The following is a 22793-nucleotide window of genomic DNA, read 5'->3' as shown; positions in this document are numbered from 1 at the left end:
CTAAGCTTAGGTACTAAACCTCTTGAAAATACATCGTTTTACTACATAAAAACTACGGTTAATGGACTCACGATTATTACTTCAAGATGTCAATTCAAGATCGACACAATAGGGTTTAGGGTTTAGGGTTTATGGTTTAGGTTTATGTTTAGGGTTTAAGGTTTAGGGTTTAGGGTTTCGGGTTTAGGGTTAGGGTTTAGAGTTTAGGGTTTAGGGTTTAGATTTAGGGTTTAGGGTTTAGTTTTAGTGTTTAGGGTTTAAATTTAGGGTTTAGGTTTCGGTTTAGGGTTTAGTAATGTTCACTTGGATTAAGTAATAAATGATAATTGAGGAAAGAAAACGGAGATGATAAAACGATAATGAAAAAAGAAATGTTATGGAGAATGATATATTTACCAAGTGAAACCAAACCGGGTATATTTAGCATGTTAAAACGACATATTTTAGAGGTCCAGTACCTAAGCTTAGGTTAGGCTGTAATGTATATTCCATATCCCCTATATATATATATATATATATATATATATATATATATATATATATATATATATATATATATATATATATATATATATATATATATATATATATAGTTGCTTCGATATTGACGCAATGGTAAAAGTTACTTTTTGAAAAATTTAACATTTGAATTGTTAAAGTTAGCAAGGGCATGATCAAATCCGTAACAAAATGAAATCAAAAAGATGGATTTGTTACAAAACCAAAACTTGGACTAAACATGAGATTTTATGTAAAATACATGGACCAAATTTATAATTTACACTAGTTCTAATAATTAAATTACTTGGGAACATATAGGTAGATATGTTGAAATTGGTCCAACTGGGTATCATTTCCATATGAAAATGGGAATTTACCGACTTACGAAAGCATAACTAGTTTTTTTTTTTTTTTTAGTTTAAATATAAATAAAGATATGTTAGCTTCTATTCGATTGAAATGTGAGATTGATATCAAGGACATCGAGAATTTGAGATAGGCAATTTGAATCGGTTTAGAGATTTGATACAGCGTGGATTGTGTTGAATAATAAAATTTGTTACATCATTTTTCATAGTAGGTAATGATTCCTTGAGTTGTTGAACGTTGACTCGTATATTGCTAAAAAAATCAATAACTTAGTAAGTAACCAAAATCATACCTACTATGAAAACTGAATAGTCTCCTAACAAATATTATCCATTCAACCAAATCCCTTAATGACATAAAAAACTCCCTACACTGATTATTCAAATCAATTGCATGTTTGTCTTTAAAATGTCACTTGTCAACAAAACATCTTCATTCACATCAAATTCCCGAAAACTGAATTCTCACTTTCGTCACGGGAATTGATACCCAACTGAATCAATTTCAACATATCAACATTATCTTTCAATTTAAAATGAAAGATATATACAAGTATAAAGAGATTAATTTAGAAAAAAAAAAAATCCATTTAAATATTAGAATATTCCACGTGAGTAACAGGTCGTAGACATGACAAATCACATGGGATGATTATGCTCAAATAAATTGGTTGCTATCAATGGGTAAAAGAATTTCCTGGTTTTGTTTAAAAAAATGTTAATCTTGTTGTTTTGTCCAATTAGCCAAAGCATCCATGATAAAATAGTTTTTAGTGGATTTTTTTTAATTAAAAGAACTCAAAAAAAAAGTTTTTTAGTGGATTTTTTTTAATTAAAAGAACTCAAAAAAAAAGTTCGTTGAGTCTCCTACAAGTTTTTTAGAGGGTGTTTGGGATTGCGTTTAAAAAGTACTTATTTTCTTATTAACTTTTTGAAAAGCTAATAAGCCAAAAAAAATTGTTTGGCAAACTCAAAAGCACTTTTTAGAATAGTTTTTTCATAAACTTCAATAAGCACTTTTTATATATAAAATTCAAAACTAATGAGAAAAGCTTGTTAATTAAGAGCTTTTCAAGAGCTATTTCAACCCCAAAAAGCTAATGAAAACGGAATAACTATTTTTGGTGAATCTTTTTCATAGGATTTGTTAATTAACAACAAGCTTTCCCAATGATTTGATGGGTCCTATAAGTTTTCATACAACTTATAGAAAAGTCCCACAAAAAACAAATTTAAAAAGTTACCATATTAAGCTATTTCAACCAAAAAAAAAAATAATAATAATTTCTCCAACCGTGATGCCCTAACAATTCTCTTAATTGCTTTTCCAGTCTTCAAAAGTTTTTTGGTTTGAAAAAACTGATATAAAAAACCACAATCATAGATGCTCACAGCACATTGTAATATCGTATTACTAACTTTTTTTTTTTAAATCAAAAACATAAATCTTCCTTACAATAATCCATTTTTTTTCCGTGAACAAGTTATCCATACACATGAAACAAAACAGGTAGTTTTAAGTCTTAAGTAATTCTCATGGTATTCAAAAGAAAAAACCGAGAATTTAATTTTATTTCCTCTTCCCCGAGCCAATAGTTAGCAACTCAAAGCTTCTAAGAGCATCATCCCCACGAGCACCTCTTGAGACTACAGGACGCGTGAAAGACGATGATTTTGACTCAAAACCAGGTTGAGAATGAAGCCTTTGTGTAGTAGAAATAGAAGAAGTAATATTTGTTGATATGCGACCACTTCCTGAACCCAATCGCTTTGAAGGCTCACCAGATGAACTTGGTCTGCTGCTGCTTCCCATCACTGCTCTTTTTGAGCTGCTTCCATTTCGTGATATCCTCCCTCTATCTGACTCACCATGCACCTACATTGACCATATATTATTATAGGTAAAAATTTCACAAATGGTCCCTATGGTTTGGGGTAATTTGCAAGCTTAGTCCCTAACTTCTTTTTTTAACTCGGAAGGTCCCTGATGTTTGTTTTTGTTACGCGCTTAATCCCTACTGTTTGTTTTTGTTATGTGTTTGGTCCCTATCTTAGTTAAAAAAAAACTATTATTTAAATAGGAAAGAATGTTGGGATAGGTAAAGTAAGGTGAGGGGTAGGGTTGGGGGTGTGTTTATTTAAATAAACTAAAAAAACAAGGGCAAAATAGTCTTTTTAGGTAAGACAGGGACCAAACGCGTAACAAAAACAAACAGTAGGGATCTTCTGAGTTAAAAAAACAAGTTAGGGACCAAACGTGCAAATTACCCTAAACCATAGGGACCATTCGTGTAATTTACTCTTACTATTATAGGTAAAAATGTAAAAGTCAAAAATTTTTAATTTTTACTCACTGCATCCTTGGAGGGTGTAACATTTTCTGAAGATCTATGCCTTGATTGATCACCATGTAAGCCGCTACTAGAACCATTTCTTCTAGTAAATGACTCAACTGCCCCTGAGAATCTATCTCGAACCTCTTGTTTCACTGAAATGGTATAAATTAATCACCATTAAGATTTGCTTCTCATTCTGTTTGATAAATATTAAAATTTATACAAGTAGATTAAGTAAAAAAACAAAAGGTAAACAAACCTGGGGTCCTTTCTGCTCTCTCTGCTGATATTCCAGGGTTCAATGGTAATTTTGCAGTTGTCTGCTCATAATAAAGATAAATAAATATAATATAATATAATATTTCGGAAAAGATAGAAAATTAAACAAGCAAATAACTTACCCTTCCTCTAGAACTGGAGCCCACATGGGGATACTTTAACATGGTCCAGTCAAATATATAGTCAAACTGATAACCTGAATAAAGAAAGTTTGACACATGAATACTTGTTGTTCAATATACTGATGTGTATTTAAGAAAATAATTAATTATGTAAAATATATATATATATATAAATAGATTCTACCTTCTCTAATGAAAAGTTCACGGAAAAGCCTCTTCAAGTAAGAATAATCTGGTTTGTCCTCAAATCGCAAAGATCGACAATAATGGAAATATTGTGTGAATTCAGTAGGGTAAGATTTGCAAAGCACCTGTAAGGTAAAAGTAAATAAATAAAATAAAACTAAAAGAGAATAAGTAATTAAATAATAATTAATACCTCAATTGGAGTAAGCATCTTTTTTTCACTAATTTTATCATATTTCTGCTTCTTGGTGCCAGCTTTTAACCCCTGCCATGGAAGGCTACAACAGCATACACATAATATAGATAAGTGTCAACTTAGATATATAAATTTACAAATTTAAGCAAGAAATAGCAATGTACTTTTATGGATTTGTTTATTATAGCATTTTTGAAAAATCTACTCAATGATAGCAATGTAATCAATTTACATAGCAATTTTTATGATAATGTCCTAAATAAGAAAATAGGTGAAAGTCAAATACTTTAATTGGGTAGAATTTTCAAAGTGCAAAATGCCTTCATATGAAAAAACAAATGAAAGTAAAATGTTGTAATAGAAAGAAACGAAAGTGGGATGTGGTATACCTCAGATGTTATCTACGTATTTACAAGGGGTAAAATGGGAATTATGCCAAATAAATAGCATCTTATTAGCAGAGGGTAATTTAGGTATTTTTCTTATTTGGTTTGTTGCAACAGAGTAGTACTTTGTGTGATAATATTATTATTTTCTAATTTCAATCTATAAGTCAGTTCATAGCTGGATGCTATAAATTATATTAAACAAATATATAAATAAATAAAAGTACATTGCTATTTCTTGCATTTAAGCCAAAAAAGTAAAGAATTAAATTCAACCTTCCTCTCAGGAAATACATGAGTACATAACCAAGAGATTCTAGATCATCTCTCCTGCTTTGCTCTGCAATTCATAACCATATAATATTATCATTACTAATCAAAATGGACAAGCTTTATAGGGCTATTTTTTATAACAAGGATAAGGGCATTTACGTCTTTTGCACAGACAAAAAGTGTAAAACTAAGCAAAAATGAAGATGATTCAAAATTCACTCACCAACTCCAAGGTGAGTGTTAACACTTGCATAACGAGCTGTGCCTGTAAGATTTTTGTTTTCCCTGAAATATATTTTATATATCTTTGTCAACATAAATAAATAAGATAAATGAATGCAAAAATAGAAAGAAAAAAATTCATATATTTGTGTATTATACAATCCTACTTCCATTTCTTTCTATTACAACATTGTACTTTCGAAAAAGAATCTTACTTTGAAAACTCTACCCATATATAGCATTATACTTTCAAAATTCTTTATTATTGGTGAAATTGTTTTGTATTTGGATGATATTGTTATAATTGGGTATATTTTTCAAAGGAAAATGTTGACATGTTGTAATAGTGGGTTGTGAAAGTAGCATGTTATAATAAACAAATCAATTAAAGTGTTGTTGTATTTATTTGTTTTAACAAGTTTATTCCAATACCTATATGGTATATGCCTGTGAGTCTGGAGATCCCTATACTTCTTTGCAAGACCATAATCAATAATGTAAACCTGTTTTATAATAAAAAAAAAAACACAAGAAATATGTTTCATACTTGTTAGTTCAATTCAAGAATACTCCTGAAATATACAAAAACAATGATGTTGTAATTCCAAAGACAAAAAATACAAACTAAAAATTGCACAGAGCTAATTTGAGTATCTTTGACATCATGTTTGATTGTTTGTCACACTTAGTAATCTAAGAGCATCTCCAATGGTAGCTTTTTATTATTTCAAAAAGCTTTTGGAAAGCTTTTTACCATTGGAGAAGAAGGCTAATTTGATGGGTCACTCCAAACACTTATTCTCTACTAACCTTTTAATTTTTTTCGGCTATGTTTGGCATTCTAGCTGAAAAGCTAGCTGTTAAATAAAAAACTAGCTGATAGCTGAAAATCTAGCTGTTAAATAAAAAACTAGCTGATAAAAAATGATTTTTGGTAAAACTAGCTGAAAAATATAAAAGGACATTTAAAAGAATGTGTATTTATAATTAATTAAGGGTATATTTGGAAAAATTTTAAAAAGCTCCTAAAAAGCTAGTATAAGTAGTTTTTTAAAAAGCTAGTTTATAAGCTACTTTTTGGCTTTCCAAACACGACAACTTAAAAAAGCTCGAAAAATAAGCTAGCTTTTCAGCTAGCAGTGGCGCACCAACAAAGTCTTATACTTTGTAAATTTGAACCCTACATTTACCAACACTTTATTTTACACCCCAATTCTATTTATATGTTGGAATTCTTATAGACTTTATATTTAGTTAATTAATTAATTTAATGTACACAAGAAAAACTAAAATATTTTATTAAATAGTTATATAATTTAAAAAAAAGTTGTCAAACTTTCTAAATTAAAAACTATCAAATATTATAAAAAATTGTGGTTGCATAATCTTTTATCGCTTTTTTATTTTATTTTTAACTACGATGTGAAAATTTTATCCTCCTTTATAGTTTCAGAAAAAAAATAATAATAAATAACCAACAAAATTATTTTTTAGTTTTATTTTTTGACATTAAGTGTCTATAAAAATGCCGACAAAGTTATTTTTTGCACCGAAAATATGACATAAACATTGACATATGTTAGTAAAAAGATAAATTATATGAGGGGTTCAATAAAACATTTAAGATAGATAAAGGATAAATTAATTAAAATTTGAAAAAAATACTTTTGAAAAGGTTAACCAATGGAGAAGCTATTTTATAAAAGCTTTTTGCCAAGTAAAAGTTGGTGGAAAATGATGTGGCAAAAATAAAAAGCCATTGAGAGGTTAACCATTGGAGATGCTCTAAGAATAGGAAGAAAAAAAAAAGTAGAAGCACAGTAGCTGTAATAAAAGAGTTAATCAGGGGTATTTTGGTCAATGATAGGAAGTGGGTGTTAGGGAGTTAGGATCTTTGAAGGTCAAGAAAAGCTTGTAATCAAGAAAAGCTTGTAATCAACTCTTGCAATTAAACCCTAGAGTATAAAAGTGTATTTATGTATATTAAGAATTTATTTAAGCACCAAAAATGACAAGTGGAAAATAATACCTGATTTGCCTTCCGCCCTAGACCCATCAAAAAGTTGTCTGGCTTTATATCACGGTGAAGAAAACCTCTTGTATGCATATATTCAACTCTGTTTATCTGAATAAAACAATAAAAGAGCATAAGCATTGATACAAATAACTTTTGTTTAAACTTGTTATAAATTTGAAATGCATAATACTTACTAACTGATCTGCAAGCATTAAAACTGTTTTCAGTGTAAGCTTCCGATTACAATAATTAAACAAGTCTTCCAAACTTGGTCCAAGAAGATCTATAGCCATAGCATTGTATTCTCCTTCAACACCAAACCATTTCAAGTGGGGTACACCAGCTGCATTATATTTATTGATAAAAATGTAAAACAAATTATTTGATGTAATAATATAATAAGAACAATAAGAATGGAACAGGACTCACTTCCTCCTTGGAGAAGCATGTACAATTTGGACTCATAGTGAAGTTGAGGGTGCTTAGTTTTGGTAGATTCCTGTACGCATAGACAATTCAAAGTTCGTTCACTGTATAAATGCACTAGAAGCTAAGATTGTTTATTTATGAAATCAATTTTTATGATTGCTAAGATATGTTTTGGGAAACTTTGATGTAAACGTGAAGTACTTGAGTTCATATCATGATCAGCTTTTGGTCTTTATGACCTTATTTCTGCTATTTGGGGGATGTTTTGTCACACAATGGAACACATCTATCAGAACATTAATGGCAAGGTTACACAGAAAATCAAATACCAAAACTTCAAATGAAGTTCACTTGCAACTTTATTTCAAGAAACTGTGAGCTATATATATGCATACATACAGAATTATCAAAAAAACAGCAATAGGATTTAGTTACATGAAGTAAAGCCCAATACATACCAGCTTAACCGCAACTTCTTCTCCAGTTTGTACATTTACTCCTGAAAATACAGAAATCAAGCATACAGACAACCAAATCATTAGAATCTCAGCAATAAGGAGAGCATCAGAGTGGAAATATGTTAATAATAATTACCTAAATAAAGCTCTCCAAAAGATCCACTACCAATCTTCCTCCCAAGCTTAAACTTTCCACCAATCACATGATCCATGATTAAATCCGCACAAATAAATCAAATAATTATCTTTCGTGCTTGAAATCTATGCAAAAATTCACCGGCTCAAAACGCCAAAATCCACCAGATCTACCTAAAACCACAGAAATGATCCGCTACAACAAAAAGCTCCAAAATCGTAATTTCCAAAACTATAAACTGAGTTTGACACTTCGATATGAAGATTCTTAACAATAACGACGACGAATTCGAGCGAAGAAGTTAAATGATAATAAACAAAGTTTGGGTGCCGATTTTATGATATACAGATAACAAAACAAATGAATCAGTATAAAACCCTAGAACCTACATCATCGGGATGGTCAAAATCGTGTGGTCAGATATCAAAATCAAAATGTGATATTTGAAACACGTTAATCAAGGACTCGATGATGATAAATTAACGGATATATATACACGATTTTGTGCTGCCGGCGAATGAAGAAACAGAGGAAAAGTGATTAAAAAAAATAAGTGAAAGCTGAAAGAGATCGGAAGATATCAATCTTGAAACAAGAAATCGACGGGGAAATCCTTTTTAGTGGTTAGATTCCAAAGGATCTGTGCAACAACGAAAGAAATGAAGCAGACGCAGAGTCGTCTTCGTCTAGTACGGAAAGTTGTTTTTCAAGAAAAGTGGGGGATAAGAGAGATGATGGTCTTTGGCTTTGCTCTCAACACGATACTAAACGAGTTTTAGTTGTTTGACATGTTAGTTCATAAATTATAATTTTAAAGGAAAATGATTATAGTTGGGTGTTTATTGTTTTTCTTTTTTATAGCTTTTCAAAATGAATTGAAACTTTTGTTTTCTATAATTAACATTGCTAACGTGCAACACTTAGCATAATAATCATGCTCCCAGTAGCACAATGATTATTATCTTACTAGCATAACACTTATGAAAAGGGATGCCATAATCATAGTCTCAATTGTTTATACCTTTGTCATTTCTCACAAGTCCATGTTAGTGTGTCGGTTAATGACACACACTCCACTAACGACTTTGAGAATCTAAAGATCACAATTGCTATCTACTTAAAATCTACTTAGTGAAAGTGTTTCCTAACCTTAATTGGAGAGAAACCGTATGACACTTAGATTTTTAATGGTGTGTGTGTTCCTATTCATGTGAATTTGTCATAACCATAATCACAAGACAAGATTAGTGACAAATCCAAAATCATATGAACTGAACTTGTTCAATCTTAATTTCTTGCCACTTGGTAACACAAGGCCTACCATTGCTTCCAAGTAGCTATGCAAACAACTGAGAACATGTAGAACTCAAATGCATAGCCAACTTTAACTGGAATGAGCACAGATATAAGAATGTGTCAGCACGATAGGCTATAAACCTCTAGTCGTGTGCTAGTGATGAAATACATGTTTTATTCTTGATTAGTTATTGAAACTATTTCATGATCTTTTAGACTCCCACATTCCTCTTGACATATAAGACTCTCTTGCCAAATCTTCAAGAAATAATGTGGATTCTTATCAAGACAAACACTTCACACAATTGGCCTTATTTGGTCTTTGTTTTATCTAAAACATCACAATTTACCAATTCCAAATGTACAAGAGTAAGAAACATGTTACTTTACATTTGAAAAGTGTTATAAACCTTTCTTAAAATCATGTCACTCAAGTTAAAATCTTAGAGTATGACTCTAAGACTTATTTTTGGAACGAAATATGATTTATCTTTTGATTTAACCATTTCAACAATTCACGATTCCTCTTCTTAGCCAAACAAATGTACTAAGGTGTCCTTAGAGGATAAATTGTGATATGGTTTTATAATCATTAAGATAATCATAAAACAAGATACTTAAAGTACTCTCCCATCTTTTTAGATTTGAGAAACTTTTATCTTTCTGCCTAATTTGATTCTTCTCATTCGCTCTTCCAATCATTGAAACTTTTCCAATATTTCAGAATTACACTTAAACTTGTAAGCATAACCATATTTACTAAACTTTAGTAAATCATGAAGAATAGTCTTAATTGTCTTTTGTGGTGGACTTTAACTAGTACACAAGAATGTGTACTTGATCCCTTAGTCCTTCACTTGAGTCATATATACATGTGAACAAGGACTTAGTCTTAATTTCTCAAAGATGACAATTCTCATTCATGACACAATACAACTTGCATAATTCCAAGTTTCTATCCAACTGAAACTTGGGTGATGAGAATCTGTCCTTATTTGGTAAATTATGACACTACCACAAATGAAAGAATCAAATCCATTTTCCAATATTGCTATCAATGGAAACATGTAAACAATAATTTTTCACAAATACCATTGTAAGGATACTTAAAATAAATAAATCAAAACTGTTTTTTTTATTTTAAAACTTGCAGAAAAATCTTATCCTTACAATGCAAATACATATTAAAACTATGTTGATATCTATTCCTAAGCAATCTATCATAACTCTTAAGCAGTTGCTCAAAATTCTGATCACCGAACCAACTTCGTGATCAGAATCAGCATACTCTTTCTGTAAGCTTCCTTTGATTCTCTAAAACATCAAAATGTAATTAGATTACATTATGTATTAAGAATCTCCAAAAGATACTTAATAGAGTTAGATAATGGACTTTACCTGAAGTAGAGTCAAACTTTTGACTTTACCATATCTTTCAGGTAAATCTGCCAGCTTTGCAACCAATGTCCCTTCTTTTGGAAAAAGAAACATATGGACTCTTTGGAAATGGTACATGAGACTATCTCAAACTTATCCTTTCTCTTTACAATTAGGTCAAATGACTTGACCATAACCAATCCCTTTGCATTGGGAAGAGAGCTTTTCTGGAATTCTAATGTTACCATTGTGAATGTCCATGGAAGTTTGGGTAGTTGATCTTCCAATCAAATTTTGCTTTACCAGTGCTCCAAATCATTGCTAATTTATCAGTATCAAGCAAATAGGTAATATCACTAAGGGTCATGTCATGGTCTGTCATCAGGGAGTGACTGAAGAACCAAGTCAATAGCCAACTACCTCAAGACTTTGACACTCGACTCTCCCGATTTGTCAGTATGTCACTTATTCTCCAAAATGTAAGCATATATAGACTTTTCTTTCCAATAGGAATTAAGTGACCTTGAACTTTTCAAGTATTTGAACTTGTGGGATAGGGAGAATAATTGGAGGACGTGAAGCATGATTCCAGTCCTATCAATGCACAACACATGGATTAATCTTTCACCTTGATTGTCATGTGGGATATCATCTTCATCAGGAAAGCTTGTTCCTAAAGATTTAGAAAGACCATAGTTGTCTAAACTAGACATCTGTAATGGGAGAAATTCAAGTTAGTTGATATAAAGTCCTTAATATAACACCCAATATGAAACATTAAGGCTAAGATCTAAAAACCTATTTATAACCAGAGGAGGGATGTCGTAATCCAAGCTATAAAATAGTTGAAGGTAGGTAAATGACAATTTACCAATTTCCACCATCAAAACGAAATATAATTAAGTTTTAATTGGATTTGAAACTCCTAGATCTTTTGAGATACATTAAACTTTCAATGGCATGTTTGAATCTCGATTGTGTCCTCTCAAATTTATGACTGGGATGTCGAGGATCCCAAACATGGTGTGAATAACCATGCAAATTAACTTGGTACCCTTAAACCGTTCAAAAATGTGACCTTTTATTCGATCACTTCTCTTCCAATGCCATGCTTGATCATTTTGCTTAGAAGATGGTTGAAGTGATCGAAATCCTGAATGAGTTTTTCATCCGGTTTCTGTTGAAATGCACTGAACTCTGAAAGAAATAGAGTTTGGATGGAGTGTTCCAGGTCTTCATCAGTTGAATACAACTCCTTGAGTCTATCTTATATCTCTTTCGCTATGGTGCATGGGCTAACCTGATGAAAGGTATCGGTCTGCAAGGCGAACCTTATCATTCTCATGGCTTTTACGTTACACAATAACTTGTCCTTACCATCTTGAGGAATTTTATCCACATCAGTTACGAGTGTGTTGTATTCCTTTTGAGTCTTACCTATTTTATTTGTTCCGGAATGAACAAATGGACCCAATGGTATCGCATCCCATATTAGATAGCCATTGTCTTCAGATCCAACCACGTAATCTTCAAAGTGATGCGTCCAAACTTCATAATCTTGAGTGTATAGGATTGAAATCCTAGTTGTAGATCCAATGTTGTTGGATATATTTATTGGATTGGTTTAAGAATCATCGAGAGACATAATGAATTTTTACAGATATCTGCAAGAATCAGTCTTGTAAAGATTGAATTAGGGTTTAGCAAAATCAAAAAATAACGTCAATGTATAAATAACGGCTCCGACAGATTTGATAAAAGCGGAAACCCTAAACAGATTCTTCCAACAAAAGAGATACGTATGAATTATATAGTCTCCTGCTCTGATACCAATTGATGAGAATTAATTCTATAAGATCGATGGATTCAGCAGATATCAAGAACACGACAATAATCAATGACAAGCAATAAAATATCAAGATGAATTAAATGTATGTCGAATGATTAATATGCTCTACCTCAGAAGAATTCAATGTGAATTGCTACTGTAAAGGTGTGCTTGCTACTGTAAAAGTGTGCTGGGGTTACAATACTTGTTCTTTAAAATAATAATCCAAAGCCTAATTAATATAATGCATGCATGCACTATATATATGTAAACCCTAAAGCTTACACGACTGGACATGCCCAAACCCTGAGTAGAAAATGGACCAAAACACTAAGGCCCAATGGTGCAACCCCTTAAACTCAACACAACCAATTAATAACAATCACTCAAATTAAGTAAATGATTTTTTATCGTTCTAAAATTAATGTCATTTACTAATATTTTTCCCCTCATTTATATATTTCTAGCCATATTAGTAGTATATATAAATAAGATTTTCCTAGAAAAACGCTTGAAATAGTTTTATGATTCACGTATGAAAAGTTGAAGATATATAAAGAGTTGACGAAAATAAGTTTTCTTGAATAAAAAATAATAATTTTAGTATGTTCTAATATGTATCAAATGTATTAATTCGTATGGTGAGTTTTATATATTATTTTTATATGACTTTATAAGTGTTGATTGGATACAGATTTTATAATATATGCTTTAGTATTTTTTATGTTAGTAAAACGTTTAATATTTTCATACTATTTTTTATGTCATTTATGAAAATCAAGATATATATATATATATATATATATATATATATATATATATATATATATATATATATATATATATATATATATATATATATATATATATATATATATATATATATATATATATATATAAATAAGAGTAGCATTTTTTATATGTGTCATCATATTAAACATTTTAATTAATGTGTTGCCACTTGTCAATCTATTACTTTTTCATTTTAAATTTATTAAACCTCCTCATTAATGTGATTCTATTTTAAATTTTAGATTTTTAATTATTGTTTTCATTAATTCACAAATAAAAAATATCTAATATATATTAAAAATTAATTTTATATATTTATTTGAATCAATGATTATAATTTCACATAACTAATAAAAATACCTCTTAAATTAATAATTTATTTAAAATAACTTATTAATAATTTTGAGTTTTTACTATAAAAATTTTATTAATTTTATAACCGTGGTTCTCACGGGTTATAAACTAGTATATTATATATATATAAACCTTCTAAGGTCAAGGTCTATGCGTGTATTTCACGAATGGATTATTTTGGGCGCGTCAATATACGGTATGAGGCTCAATCACTGGTATTTTATCATTCTCCACCGTTTTCTCCGTCAATGCATTTCTTCCACATATAGAGACATGTGTCTCCTTCTAAGGCACATGCACCATTTTTCCATTGACGGTCAATATTAGTACCGATGTTACTTCAAAATTATTTCCTTTATCTCCTTGTAATCAATTTTTCATTGCTTGATAATGTTATAGATGTCACCAATATTTCCTTTCTCTCTGAAAATGTATCACCACACCTATTGATGCTGAAACCACCACCGATTCTTCTTCTTCCTTTTTTTTCAACTCAGATAAGATGATTATCCAGGTAACGAATATCAATGTTCTATTGATTGGAGGGATTTCAAGTCATGGGTTCCAGATTTTGTTCTTGCGCCTTTCCCCCTGAAATTTTTTCCCCTTATTTCTTCTTTCATGTGATTGCTTCACTCCTCACAACTATGAAGCAAAATAACACATTCAGGTTATATATCGTCGTTGATGTGGAAATAAGCTCTCAGGGTGGAAACTCCAACTCCACCTTCTCATTATAACGATGTCACTTTTTTCTTTGTTTTAGTGAGAATTATTTAAGGTTTTGACCAAATTTTGTAGGAAAGTGATTGTTTTTTTATGAAGGTGCTTAGCTATGGTGGAATTAGTCCCAAACATTCCCAAAAGATTAATCTGAAGATGAACTTGTTCGTTCTTCCTTTCTAATATATGGCACTCCCATAGCCATACAAGGGTATTACTAATTTCATTTTCCCGTTTTGTGATCTTATTTTGTTATTCCAACTTTTTATTATATTTATTACAGATTCTTTGATGATCTTTTGTTCAGGTTTTGAATCATCATTGATCATGGCCAGAAGGCGCTCCACATAATGTCCGTTCAAAAAAACATATCGATACTTATCACTATAATCAGCAACCAAGATTCTTTTAATTTAATAAAGACCAAATTTATGTACTATAGTTTTTAGCAGTTGAAGGCATAGAAAAATACGATATCCTAAATCCAGAAATTATGATTCTAGGAATTTTTTTTACACTTTGTATGTACAATTTTTCCTCAAATTTTCATTTTTCATGAAAATAATCTTGGTGGATGAACTTATGCACAACTTTAGCTATAGGTATCATTTGTTTTTGTTAGGGAGACATACCAGAAAATATGTTATGCTTGATCCATTGAGGTATTTATTGTAAAATTATAATTTGTTCCTACAAGCTAAATAAGATTCTTTTTTTTTCATGCTTTTCTCACATTTTTCCATCAAATATTTGATTAATGACAAATTGGGAGTATTTTTGTGAAAATTTTAGATGTCTGGCACTCAATTGCCTATGGCGATAATCAAGAATGTGTTTGATCGTCAACATAGCAATTCTCTTACAGTTTCCAAACTCAGAATAATAGAATGATCATAAACCCTTTAATTGTATTTTTTTTTATGTTCTTCTTTGGGTTTTCAGGAAGCAACTCTTTGTCGTTTAGTTGATATTTTTTGGATATATTTTTTATCTCATTTATTACAATTGTTTGTCATTAAGGTTGTACTTATAACAACAGAAAGTTGTGGATCAAACACTAACAAAACTGATTTTTCTGTAGACCCCGACGAACACAGTTCAAAGATTTCATCATAAGTTAAGAGTTTATAAGATATTCTTTTGGCACTTATCCCTGCGTTTGACCAAATGTTTATTTGGATAACCACCTTTTTTGAGGGAATAAGGTGGTGGAATTACTGTTAGTTCTGACTAGAGCCCATACGAAATGCAAAAAATCCAAATAGAATTGAACTTTACATTAACCTTTTTTATTGAACTAATTATATACTATTTTCAAGAACTCACAACCCAGCTCACATCGGGTTAGGTTATGTATCAATGGAAGCCAAATTAATAGAGTTTAATGTAGAAGAGTAGGCTAGGCCAACCATACAAAGTGGGCCACTACAATTTTAATTAATAGCCTATCCTTACCATACAAGGAAAAAGCAGAAAATTCGTGTCACCTTTAGATATTATATTAGTGAAAATGACTTTAAAGTATTTTAAATTTTATATTTAAATTAGGTGAGATGGGTCATGATGGGAGGCTCATGTTCATTGGTTCTTTGTACGATTTCATGTGGAACGGGTGATATGTTCAATGAATTCAGATTTGATTGTCCTTGGAGTTGAATTCATTTTTTTTTCAATTGTAATTATATTTAATTTGATTTCTCATGTGCTAATTGCAAGAAATAACAATATACTTTCATATATTTGTTTTTCATTGAATTATCCTTTCATTTTTTCCTATTGCAATATCACAATGCCTTATGAAGATTTAAAGTAACACTTAAATTACCCTTCGTGGGTTAGCACTACCCACAAACATTCCTAGTATATATATATACTTTAATCATATTCACTTATTTAAAGCCTCCAAAACTTTTCAAATTTTCTTTAATCAATAAATTAAACTCCACTTTACTCTCATTTTAATGTTAACTCTCCACTTTACAAGTTAAGTATGTAACTTACTTATTTAAATCAAATATAAAACATTATCTTTTTAATTTTAGCACTTTATAACTATTAGTATAATATACATGATTTGTTAATTTAAACTCGATCACCTGAAATTAAAAGTTTACAACATATTATATATAAAAAATTTCATGACCAACCTTACAATATTTTTAAGGATCGACTTTAATGGTGTTTGGCAATATATATATATATATATATATATATATATATATATATATATATATATATATATATATATATATATATATATATATAATCAATTGCAATCGAAATATCGAATGGAAACGTCTAGAATTAACTTGTAAAACACGTTATTAGACCTAGACGCTTCTAGGAACTGCGGGAAGGTTCGGTATTGACACCAACAACGCCTCTTTTTGTTACCCACGGCTATAAATTGAGGCCCATTCTCCTCTTCTTGAATCCATCAATTCATTCGAATCATATCAAGATCAATTAATCCATTCATTCATCCTTCAAAATATGCAGATATTTGTGAAAACACTAACGGGGAAGACGATTACTCTCGAGGTGGAGAGTTCAGATACCATTGATAACGTCAAAGCCAAGATCCAGGACAAGGAAGGAATTCCTCCCGATCAACAACGGCTCATCTTCGCCGGCAAGCAGCTCGAGGACGGCAGAACCCTAGCCGACTATAACATCCAAAAGGAGTCAACCCTTCACCTCGTCCTCCGTCTCCGCGGCGGTATGCAGATCTTCGTGAAAACCCTCACCGGTAAGACAATTACCTTAGAAGTCGAGAGTTCTGATACAATCGACAACGTCAAAGCCAAGATTCAGGATAAAGAAGGTATTCCTCCTGATCAGCAGAGACTTATATTCGCCGGAAAACAGTTGGAAGATGGCAGAACCCTAGCGGACTACAATATCCAGAAGGAATCCACCCTTCATCTCGTCCTCCGCCTCCGTGGTGGAATGCAGATCTTTGTGAAAACATTAACTGGAAAAACTATAACATTGGAGGTTGAAAGTTCTGATACGATCGACAATGTGAAGGCTAAGATACAGGACAAAGAAGGGATTCCACCAGATCAACAACGTCTGATCTTTGCTGGTAAGCAGTTGGAGGATGGTAGAACTTTAGCCGATTATAACATCCAAAAGGAATCGACTTTGCATCTGGTATTGAGGTTGAGGGGAGGGATGCAGATTTTTGTCAAGACATTGACAGGGAAGACGATCACTCTAGAGGTTGAGAGCTCGGATACCATTGATAACGTGAAGGCAAAGATTCAGGACAAGGAGGGGATTCCGCCTGATCAGCAGAGGCTTATATTTGCTGGGAAGCAGCTTGAAGATGGGAGGACTTTGGCTGATTACAATATTCAAAAGGAGTCCACTTTGCACCTTGTCTTGCGTCTTAGAGGTGGTGTTTTCTGAAATCTGAATACAATCTATCTTTCGTTATGCTCTATTAAGTAACTTGATGTTTTATGTAATATAATGTCGCTGTTCCGATGATATATGGTCTTTTCTTTAATGGTTAAAGCTTTTTAGAGTGCTCATGTTTGAATATTGTTCCAGTGATTTTGGTTTTTGAAATGCTAAATCAGAAAACAAAAGCTTTATAGTTCATGTCTATTTTGTACTGGGTGTTATTGTCAAATTTGAATCAATGTTTATGAATCGCTATTGATATATTCAATTATATCAAGAATTGACAACAGAGGAAGAGCCGAGAATAGTGCATGTGTCGATCGAAATCTGATTTCTTTATCATTCCTATTGTTTTATTTTTTTTAACAAATAGCGTATAAGAGTTGTGCTACTTTAAAACAAGTTGTGTATTAAATTTGAACTTTAAACATTTTCAATTTATAAATTAAAGGTAGCCCATATTTTTTCGGAGTATCAACGCAATGATAAAATAAAATTCCAAAATATTTTATACTTCTAGACGGAATTTGAGGGGCACCAAGGGTTACCTTGTCCATCTTAGTGCATCCGCCCCTGTTTAGAATGCTTGACTTATTGGATGCATAGTAGTATATCCCGTGACAAAGATCGTCTAAGAATACCACAACCTTTAGCATTTCCGCGGTTGCTTACTAAGGAATGAAAATTATATGTATTTTCAAATGGAGCGTCATCTTCTCCTTAATTGGCTTATATATATCTGTGTAATTTAATATCATGAAAAGAAAATAAGAATTGAAAGTTCCATATACCCAACTGAATGACCAGAAAAGTTAACCATAAACAATTAAGAAAATCTCCAATAAAATCCTAATATTTGGATCAATTTATGGTTTATTTTTATTTTATTATTTTATATTTTGTCCAAGTTAATGAAATAGTTCTTATTTATTTTTCAACAGAAATGACATATTAGCGTATAAAATTAGAGATAATTGAGACTTTTCTATTAAAAAAATAAACTGTCACAACATATTAAAACTTTATCCGGGATTTCTCTAAACATTTAAATATAGTTTTTTGGGCTGACTACCTAAAAAACTAGCGCAATGTGCATAATAAACTCCTCTAGAGTAGTATAAGAAGCCAGAGTCCACCAATCTTTTAGTAGTCACCCAGAAAAAGATGATGTTAAATTAAGTCTAAACTGACAAGATAAAATGTCATCAATCTACGAAACCTTTGACTTTGTGTAATCAATGGTGTTCTAGGTCTCCACTTCTATTAAGTTGGCTAAAAAGACACTTTATTTTACCATATAGATACTTATTTAGTTTTTTAAGTATTTAGTTACAAATAATTAATTATAGACTAACTTTTGATAAAAAAAACCAAATAGGTGTCTAAAAAATATCAATTTTAACAGCACCCTTTCCCCATTATTACTTAAGTAAACTCGAGTATAGAAAATGGCACAATCTCTAGGAGGTAAAGAAAAATCACATGTAAATGAAAAATGATGATAGGAGTAATACTCTTTTACAAATATATTATAAAATATTACCATATTACTTATGTAAACTCAAGTATATACCATGACAGAAATTGTCTAATAACAACATTCAATATAATATCAGGAAACAGAATTAAGAACTGAAAGTTTCATATATGCAAGCAGATGACTACAAGAAAAAAAAAAGTCAACAATGAAAGAAAGATACCAAGTTTTCATAATTGACCACCTAAAACACGCAGGCAAGGTGCACAATAAACTGGTCATGAGTAGTATAAGAAGCAAGAGTCCGATCATCTTCTAGCTGCTTCCCAGAAGATGATGTAAGTCTGAACTGATCAGATGGAATATTTTCCATCTCTGAAATCTTTGATTTCACATATTCAATGGTGTCCGAGCTCTCCACTTCCAGTGTTAATGTCTTCCCTATCAATGTCTTAACAGAAAGTGTCATGCCACGCAACCTCACAATCAGATCCAATGTAGATCCTTGATGAATGTTAAGATCGCTTAAACTCAAATCATCTTCCAGCTTCTTTCCAGCAATAATCAAACGCTGGTGAATCAATGGAATCCCCTCTATGTCCCGAATTTTTCCCTTCACATCATCGATAGTCTCAGACGTTTCCACCATAAGCATGATAGGTTTCCCTGTAAACGTCTTGACAAAAATCCGCATCTCACCTCCTCCCAACCACAGAACCAGATCCAATGAAGATCCATTTTCGATGTCATAATCGCTTAAAGTCAAATCATCTTCCAGGTTCTCTCCATCAATCATCAAACGCTGTTGATGCCTTGGAATCCCCTCTTTGTCCTGAATCATTTCCTTCACATTACCAATAGTCTCCGAGCTGCAAACCACCAGTTTGATGGTCTTCCCTGCTGATGTCTTGACGAAAATCTGAATACCACCGCCTCGCAACCTCAAAGCCAGGTGTAATGTTGATTTGTCATGGACGTTACAATCAGCCAAAGTTGTAGAGTCTTCGGGTTGAAGGGGTTGCTTTTCAACAACGATCAGACGCTGTTGAAGCAGGGGAATCCCCTCTACGATCCGAATCTTTTCCTTCAGGTTGCCAATGGTCTCCGAGCTCTCTGCCATAAGAGAGATGGTCTTCCCTGTCAAATTCTTCACAAAAATACGCATATTTCCACCCAATCTCATACTCAGGTGTAATGTAGATTCTTTTTGGATGTTATAGTGCGCCAATGTTTTAGAACCTTCGAGGTTCTTCTCAGCAATGACCAAAACCTGATGATTGGATGGAATCCCTTCTGTGTCCTGAATATTTGCCTTCACTTCGCCAATGGTAACGGAGCTTTCAACTTCCAAAGGGATGGTCTTACCCATCGGCGTTCTAACAAAGATCTGCATCCCTCCACGAAGATGAAGCGTAGATTCCTTCAGAATATTGTAATTAGAAATAGGGCCTTCTTCTAGCTATTTGCCGGAGAAGATAAGCATATGCTGATCGGCAAGGGTTTTGATCGATGTGTTTTGGGTTTGAGTCGAATGGAACGAAAAATAAGGAGATAAAAACTGTGATTGTAGGTGGGAAAGGCGTTTACTCCAAATTTTGCATATCATATTTTTATTAGGGTTAAAGGTTAAGAGGTTAGAGGTAACCACTACCTAAAATATTTTAAAAATATTATATGTATATGTTCGTGTAAAACATGGTAAATAAAAAATTATCGTTTTTAAATACAATATTTATTTTTTAAATTTATATTTATATTGCATGTTTATATATTTTATATAAACTAGTGAAGGATCACCGCGTTGCGGGGATCGGATATGTATTCGGCAATGAACAAAACGGAAACATTTCGTCTTATGTTGCTTTTACGTGTGTTTTGCATGAAATAAATTATACCAGTTTGAAGTTCATCAAAATTCCAGCAGGTGAATAGAATACTGTTTGTGACACGTGAAGCTGTTCCAAACCCAAGGGTAAATCTGGAATGTTTTTGGGTTGTATTTGATTAATATACAAATGTTATCTAAATGGATGTTAAACACAAAGCAACATAATCACCAACCAATTCCATTACATTCATCAAATAAAACTCCTAAAAACAAATTCTTATTAACATGCTCCGCTTAACGAAGAAAGTTTGTAAACAGATAGAACAGCTGCAAGCCTGTACACACGCCTAATTCTGTGACATTTATCCATTGCTTGAAGATCCATTTGAGATTTATGAATCAAATACAATTCAAATAAATGGATGTTTATTAAATGTAAACGTAAAATTTAAAAAAAGTAAAAAAATTTAATATGTTGTATGATTTACCCGGTCACTATCATATAAAATGTAGGTATTTGCGATAGAACTTAGGAGATAACAGAAGATAGAGTTTGAAATAATGAAAACAAGATCTGAAAATATTTAATCAAACTCTAGGTTTCTAAAGCTGGAAAATGTAATGAATGTTAATTCTAATTTAGAACTTGATTATTACCTGATAAGATGCGTGTTGAATTCAAATAGGCAGTCGTCTTTCTGTTGCTTTCATTCTCAGTGACCGCCAGTTGCAAGATCATCATTAAACTTTCATCAAACCCATGGCGTGCATTTAATCGGTCCGTTGCACGATTGCAATCCAAACATATGTATAATCCGATGAAATTCAATGATCAAATACAACATCTATAGAAGCCATACAATGTCATTGCCTTCAGAACATACTCGATTTTCGGAAATCAAAATACAAACTTGTAGAGTGGTGACTACAGGCGGTGGAGGAGACGGACGATGAGGCGAAACCCAAATACGTTGGTGGTTTGTTGATATATACAAAAAATGTGATTTTCTTAGCATGAGTTCAAATAAATCTTGCACACAGCAAAATAGAGAAATCGAGAACAATGCGTTTGGGATTTTGGGTTGGAATCTTTTCAACTTTGGATAACTTGCAAATCAGGGTTTTGTAAATTTGTTCATTAGTTTCGATATTCGACGAAAATTCGGATTTTAGGTAGATGCACTCACTACCATACTCAATCCAATCCGTATATATTCCATTTATGTAACTAATCTTCATAGATTTTCGGTAAGATCGTTTCCTTCAACAACACCAAAAGTCGGTAAAGATTCTGATCGACAACTGTTTGATCATACCATGTATATTTGAAATCAATTATTCATCTTTTAGCTCTGAAAGTCAACAGAAATTTGCCCAAATCTCATCAAAAATCACACACACGCCCCCTGATCATGCTATTTCCATTCTTCCATATCGCATTCTTTCAAGAACTCATATTAAATCACATTAGCTGTTCTACAAAATAATGTAAACCACATTGCGTTTCTTTTTCATCGATTCCTTCTGGAGTTGTAGCAATTTCCGTTACGAACAATCGATGAGATTCTTTAACCATATGGGGAATTCCTTTGGGTGTTTTGCATCTGGAGAACGCCTTGTTTCCGCTGCAAGAGACGGCGATGTTCAAGAAGCCAAAGCTTTGCTTGAATATAACCCTAGACTTGCTCGATATTCCACTTTTGGTGTTCGGAATTCCCCCCTCCATTACTCTGCAGCTCAAGGCCACCATGTGGTATCAATTTCTCTCCATCTTTTTCAATCTTATAAAAATCTATAC

At 31.8% G+C, this 22793-nt stretch overlaps 3 protein-coding genes across 3 annotated transcripts; 1 reads left to right on the top strand and 2 right to left on the bottom strand.

Annotated features, from left to right (window-relative positions):
- Window positions 1–2265: 2265 nt before the first annotated feature.
- On the bottom strand, window positions 2266–8691 carry LOC145048882 (casein kinase 1-like protein 10). The gene is made up of 14 exons (XM_078997510.1): window positions 7910–8691; window positions 7774–7814; window positions 7316–7385; window positions 7081–7229; window positions 6899–6994; window positions 5302–5372; window positions 4871–4932; window positions 4651–4714; window positions 3986–4070; window positions 3791–3917; window positions 3607–3680; window positions 3465–3525; window positions 3224–3357; window positions 2266–2745 (listed from the first exon to the last, which is right to left on the bottom strand). Exons 1-14 carry the CDS (start codon window positions 7983–7985, stop codon window positions 2440–2442), a joined length of 1416 nt encoding a protein of 471 aa, XP_078853636.1. The 5' UTR covers window positions 7986–8691; the 3' UTR covers window positions 2266–2439.
- A 7933-nt stretch (window positions 8692–16624) lies between these two features.
- LOC145048879 (polyubiquitin) lies at window positions 16625–17894 on the top strand. Its single transcript, XM_078997507.1, has one exon. It carries the CDS (start codon window positions 16773–16775, stop codon window positions 17691–17693), a length of 921 nt encoding a protein of 306 aa, XP_078853633.1. The 5' UTR covers window positions 16625–16772; the 3' UTR covers window positions 17694–17894.
- Window positions 17895–18093: 199 nt separating this feature from the next.
- LOC145048878 (polyubiquitin-like) lies at window positions 18094–20754 on the bottom strand. The gene is made up of 2 exons (XM_078997506.1): window positions 19391–20754; window positions 18094–18429 (listed from the first exon to the last, which is right to left on the bottom strand). Exon 1 carries the CDS (start codon window positions 20558–20560, stop codon window positions 19412–19414), a length of 1149 nt encoding a protein of 382 aa, XP_078853632.1. The 5' UTR covers window positions 20561–20754; the 3' UTR covers window positions 18094–18429; window positions 19391–19411.
- Window positions 20755–22793: the final 2039 nt, after the last annotated feature.

The sequence above is a fragment of the Lactuca saligna genome, chromosome 5 (assembly GCF_052625555.1).
Source record: "Lactuca saligna cultivar CGN05327 chromosome 5, ASM5262555v1, whole genome shotgun sequence".
In the NCBI taxonomy this organism is placed as follows: Eukaryota; Viridiplantae; Streptophyta; class Magnoliopsida; order Asterales; family Asteraceae; genus Lactuca; species Lactuca saligna.
The sequence above is the reverse complement of the archived record's forward strand: the minus strand, read 5'-3'. Positions and strand labels throughout refer to the sequence as shown.

Coding starts and splice junctions, on each gene's coding strand:
- LOC145048882 (XM_078997510.1), bottom strand. CDS start 7,985: ATGGATCATGTGATTGGTGGAAAGTTTAAGCTTGGGAGGAAGATTGGT. Junction 3,358..3,464: donor GAGAGCAGAAAGGACCCCAG/GTTTGTTTACCT, acceptor ATACCATTTCAG/TGAAACAAGAGGTTCGAGAT. Junction 2,746..3,223: donor TTACACCCTCCAAGGATGCA/GTGAGTAAAAAT, acceptor TGGTCAATGTAG/GTGCATGGTGAGTCAGATAG.
- LOC145048879 (XM_078997507.1), top strand. CDS start 16,773: ATGCAGATATTTGTGAAAACACTAACGGGGAAGACGATTACTCTCGAG.
- LOC145048878 (XM_078997506.1), bottom strand. CDS start 20,560: ATGCAGATCTTTGTTAGAACGCCGATGGGTAAGACCATCCCTTTGGAA.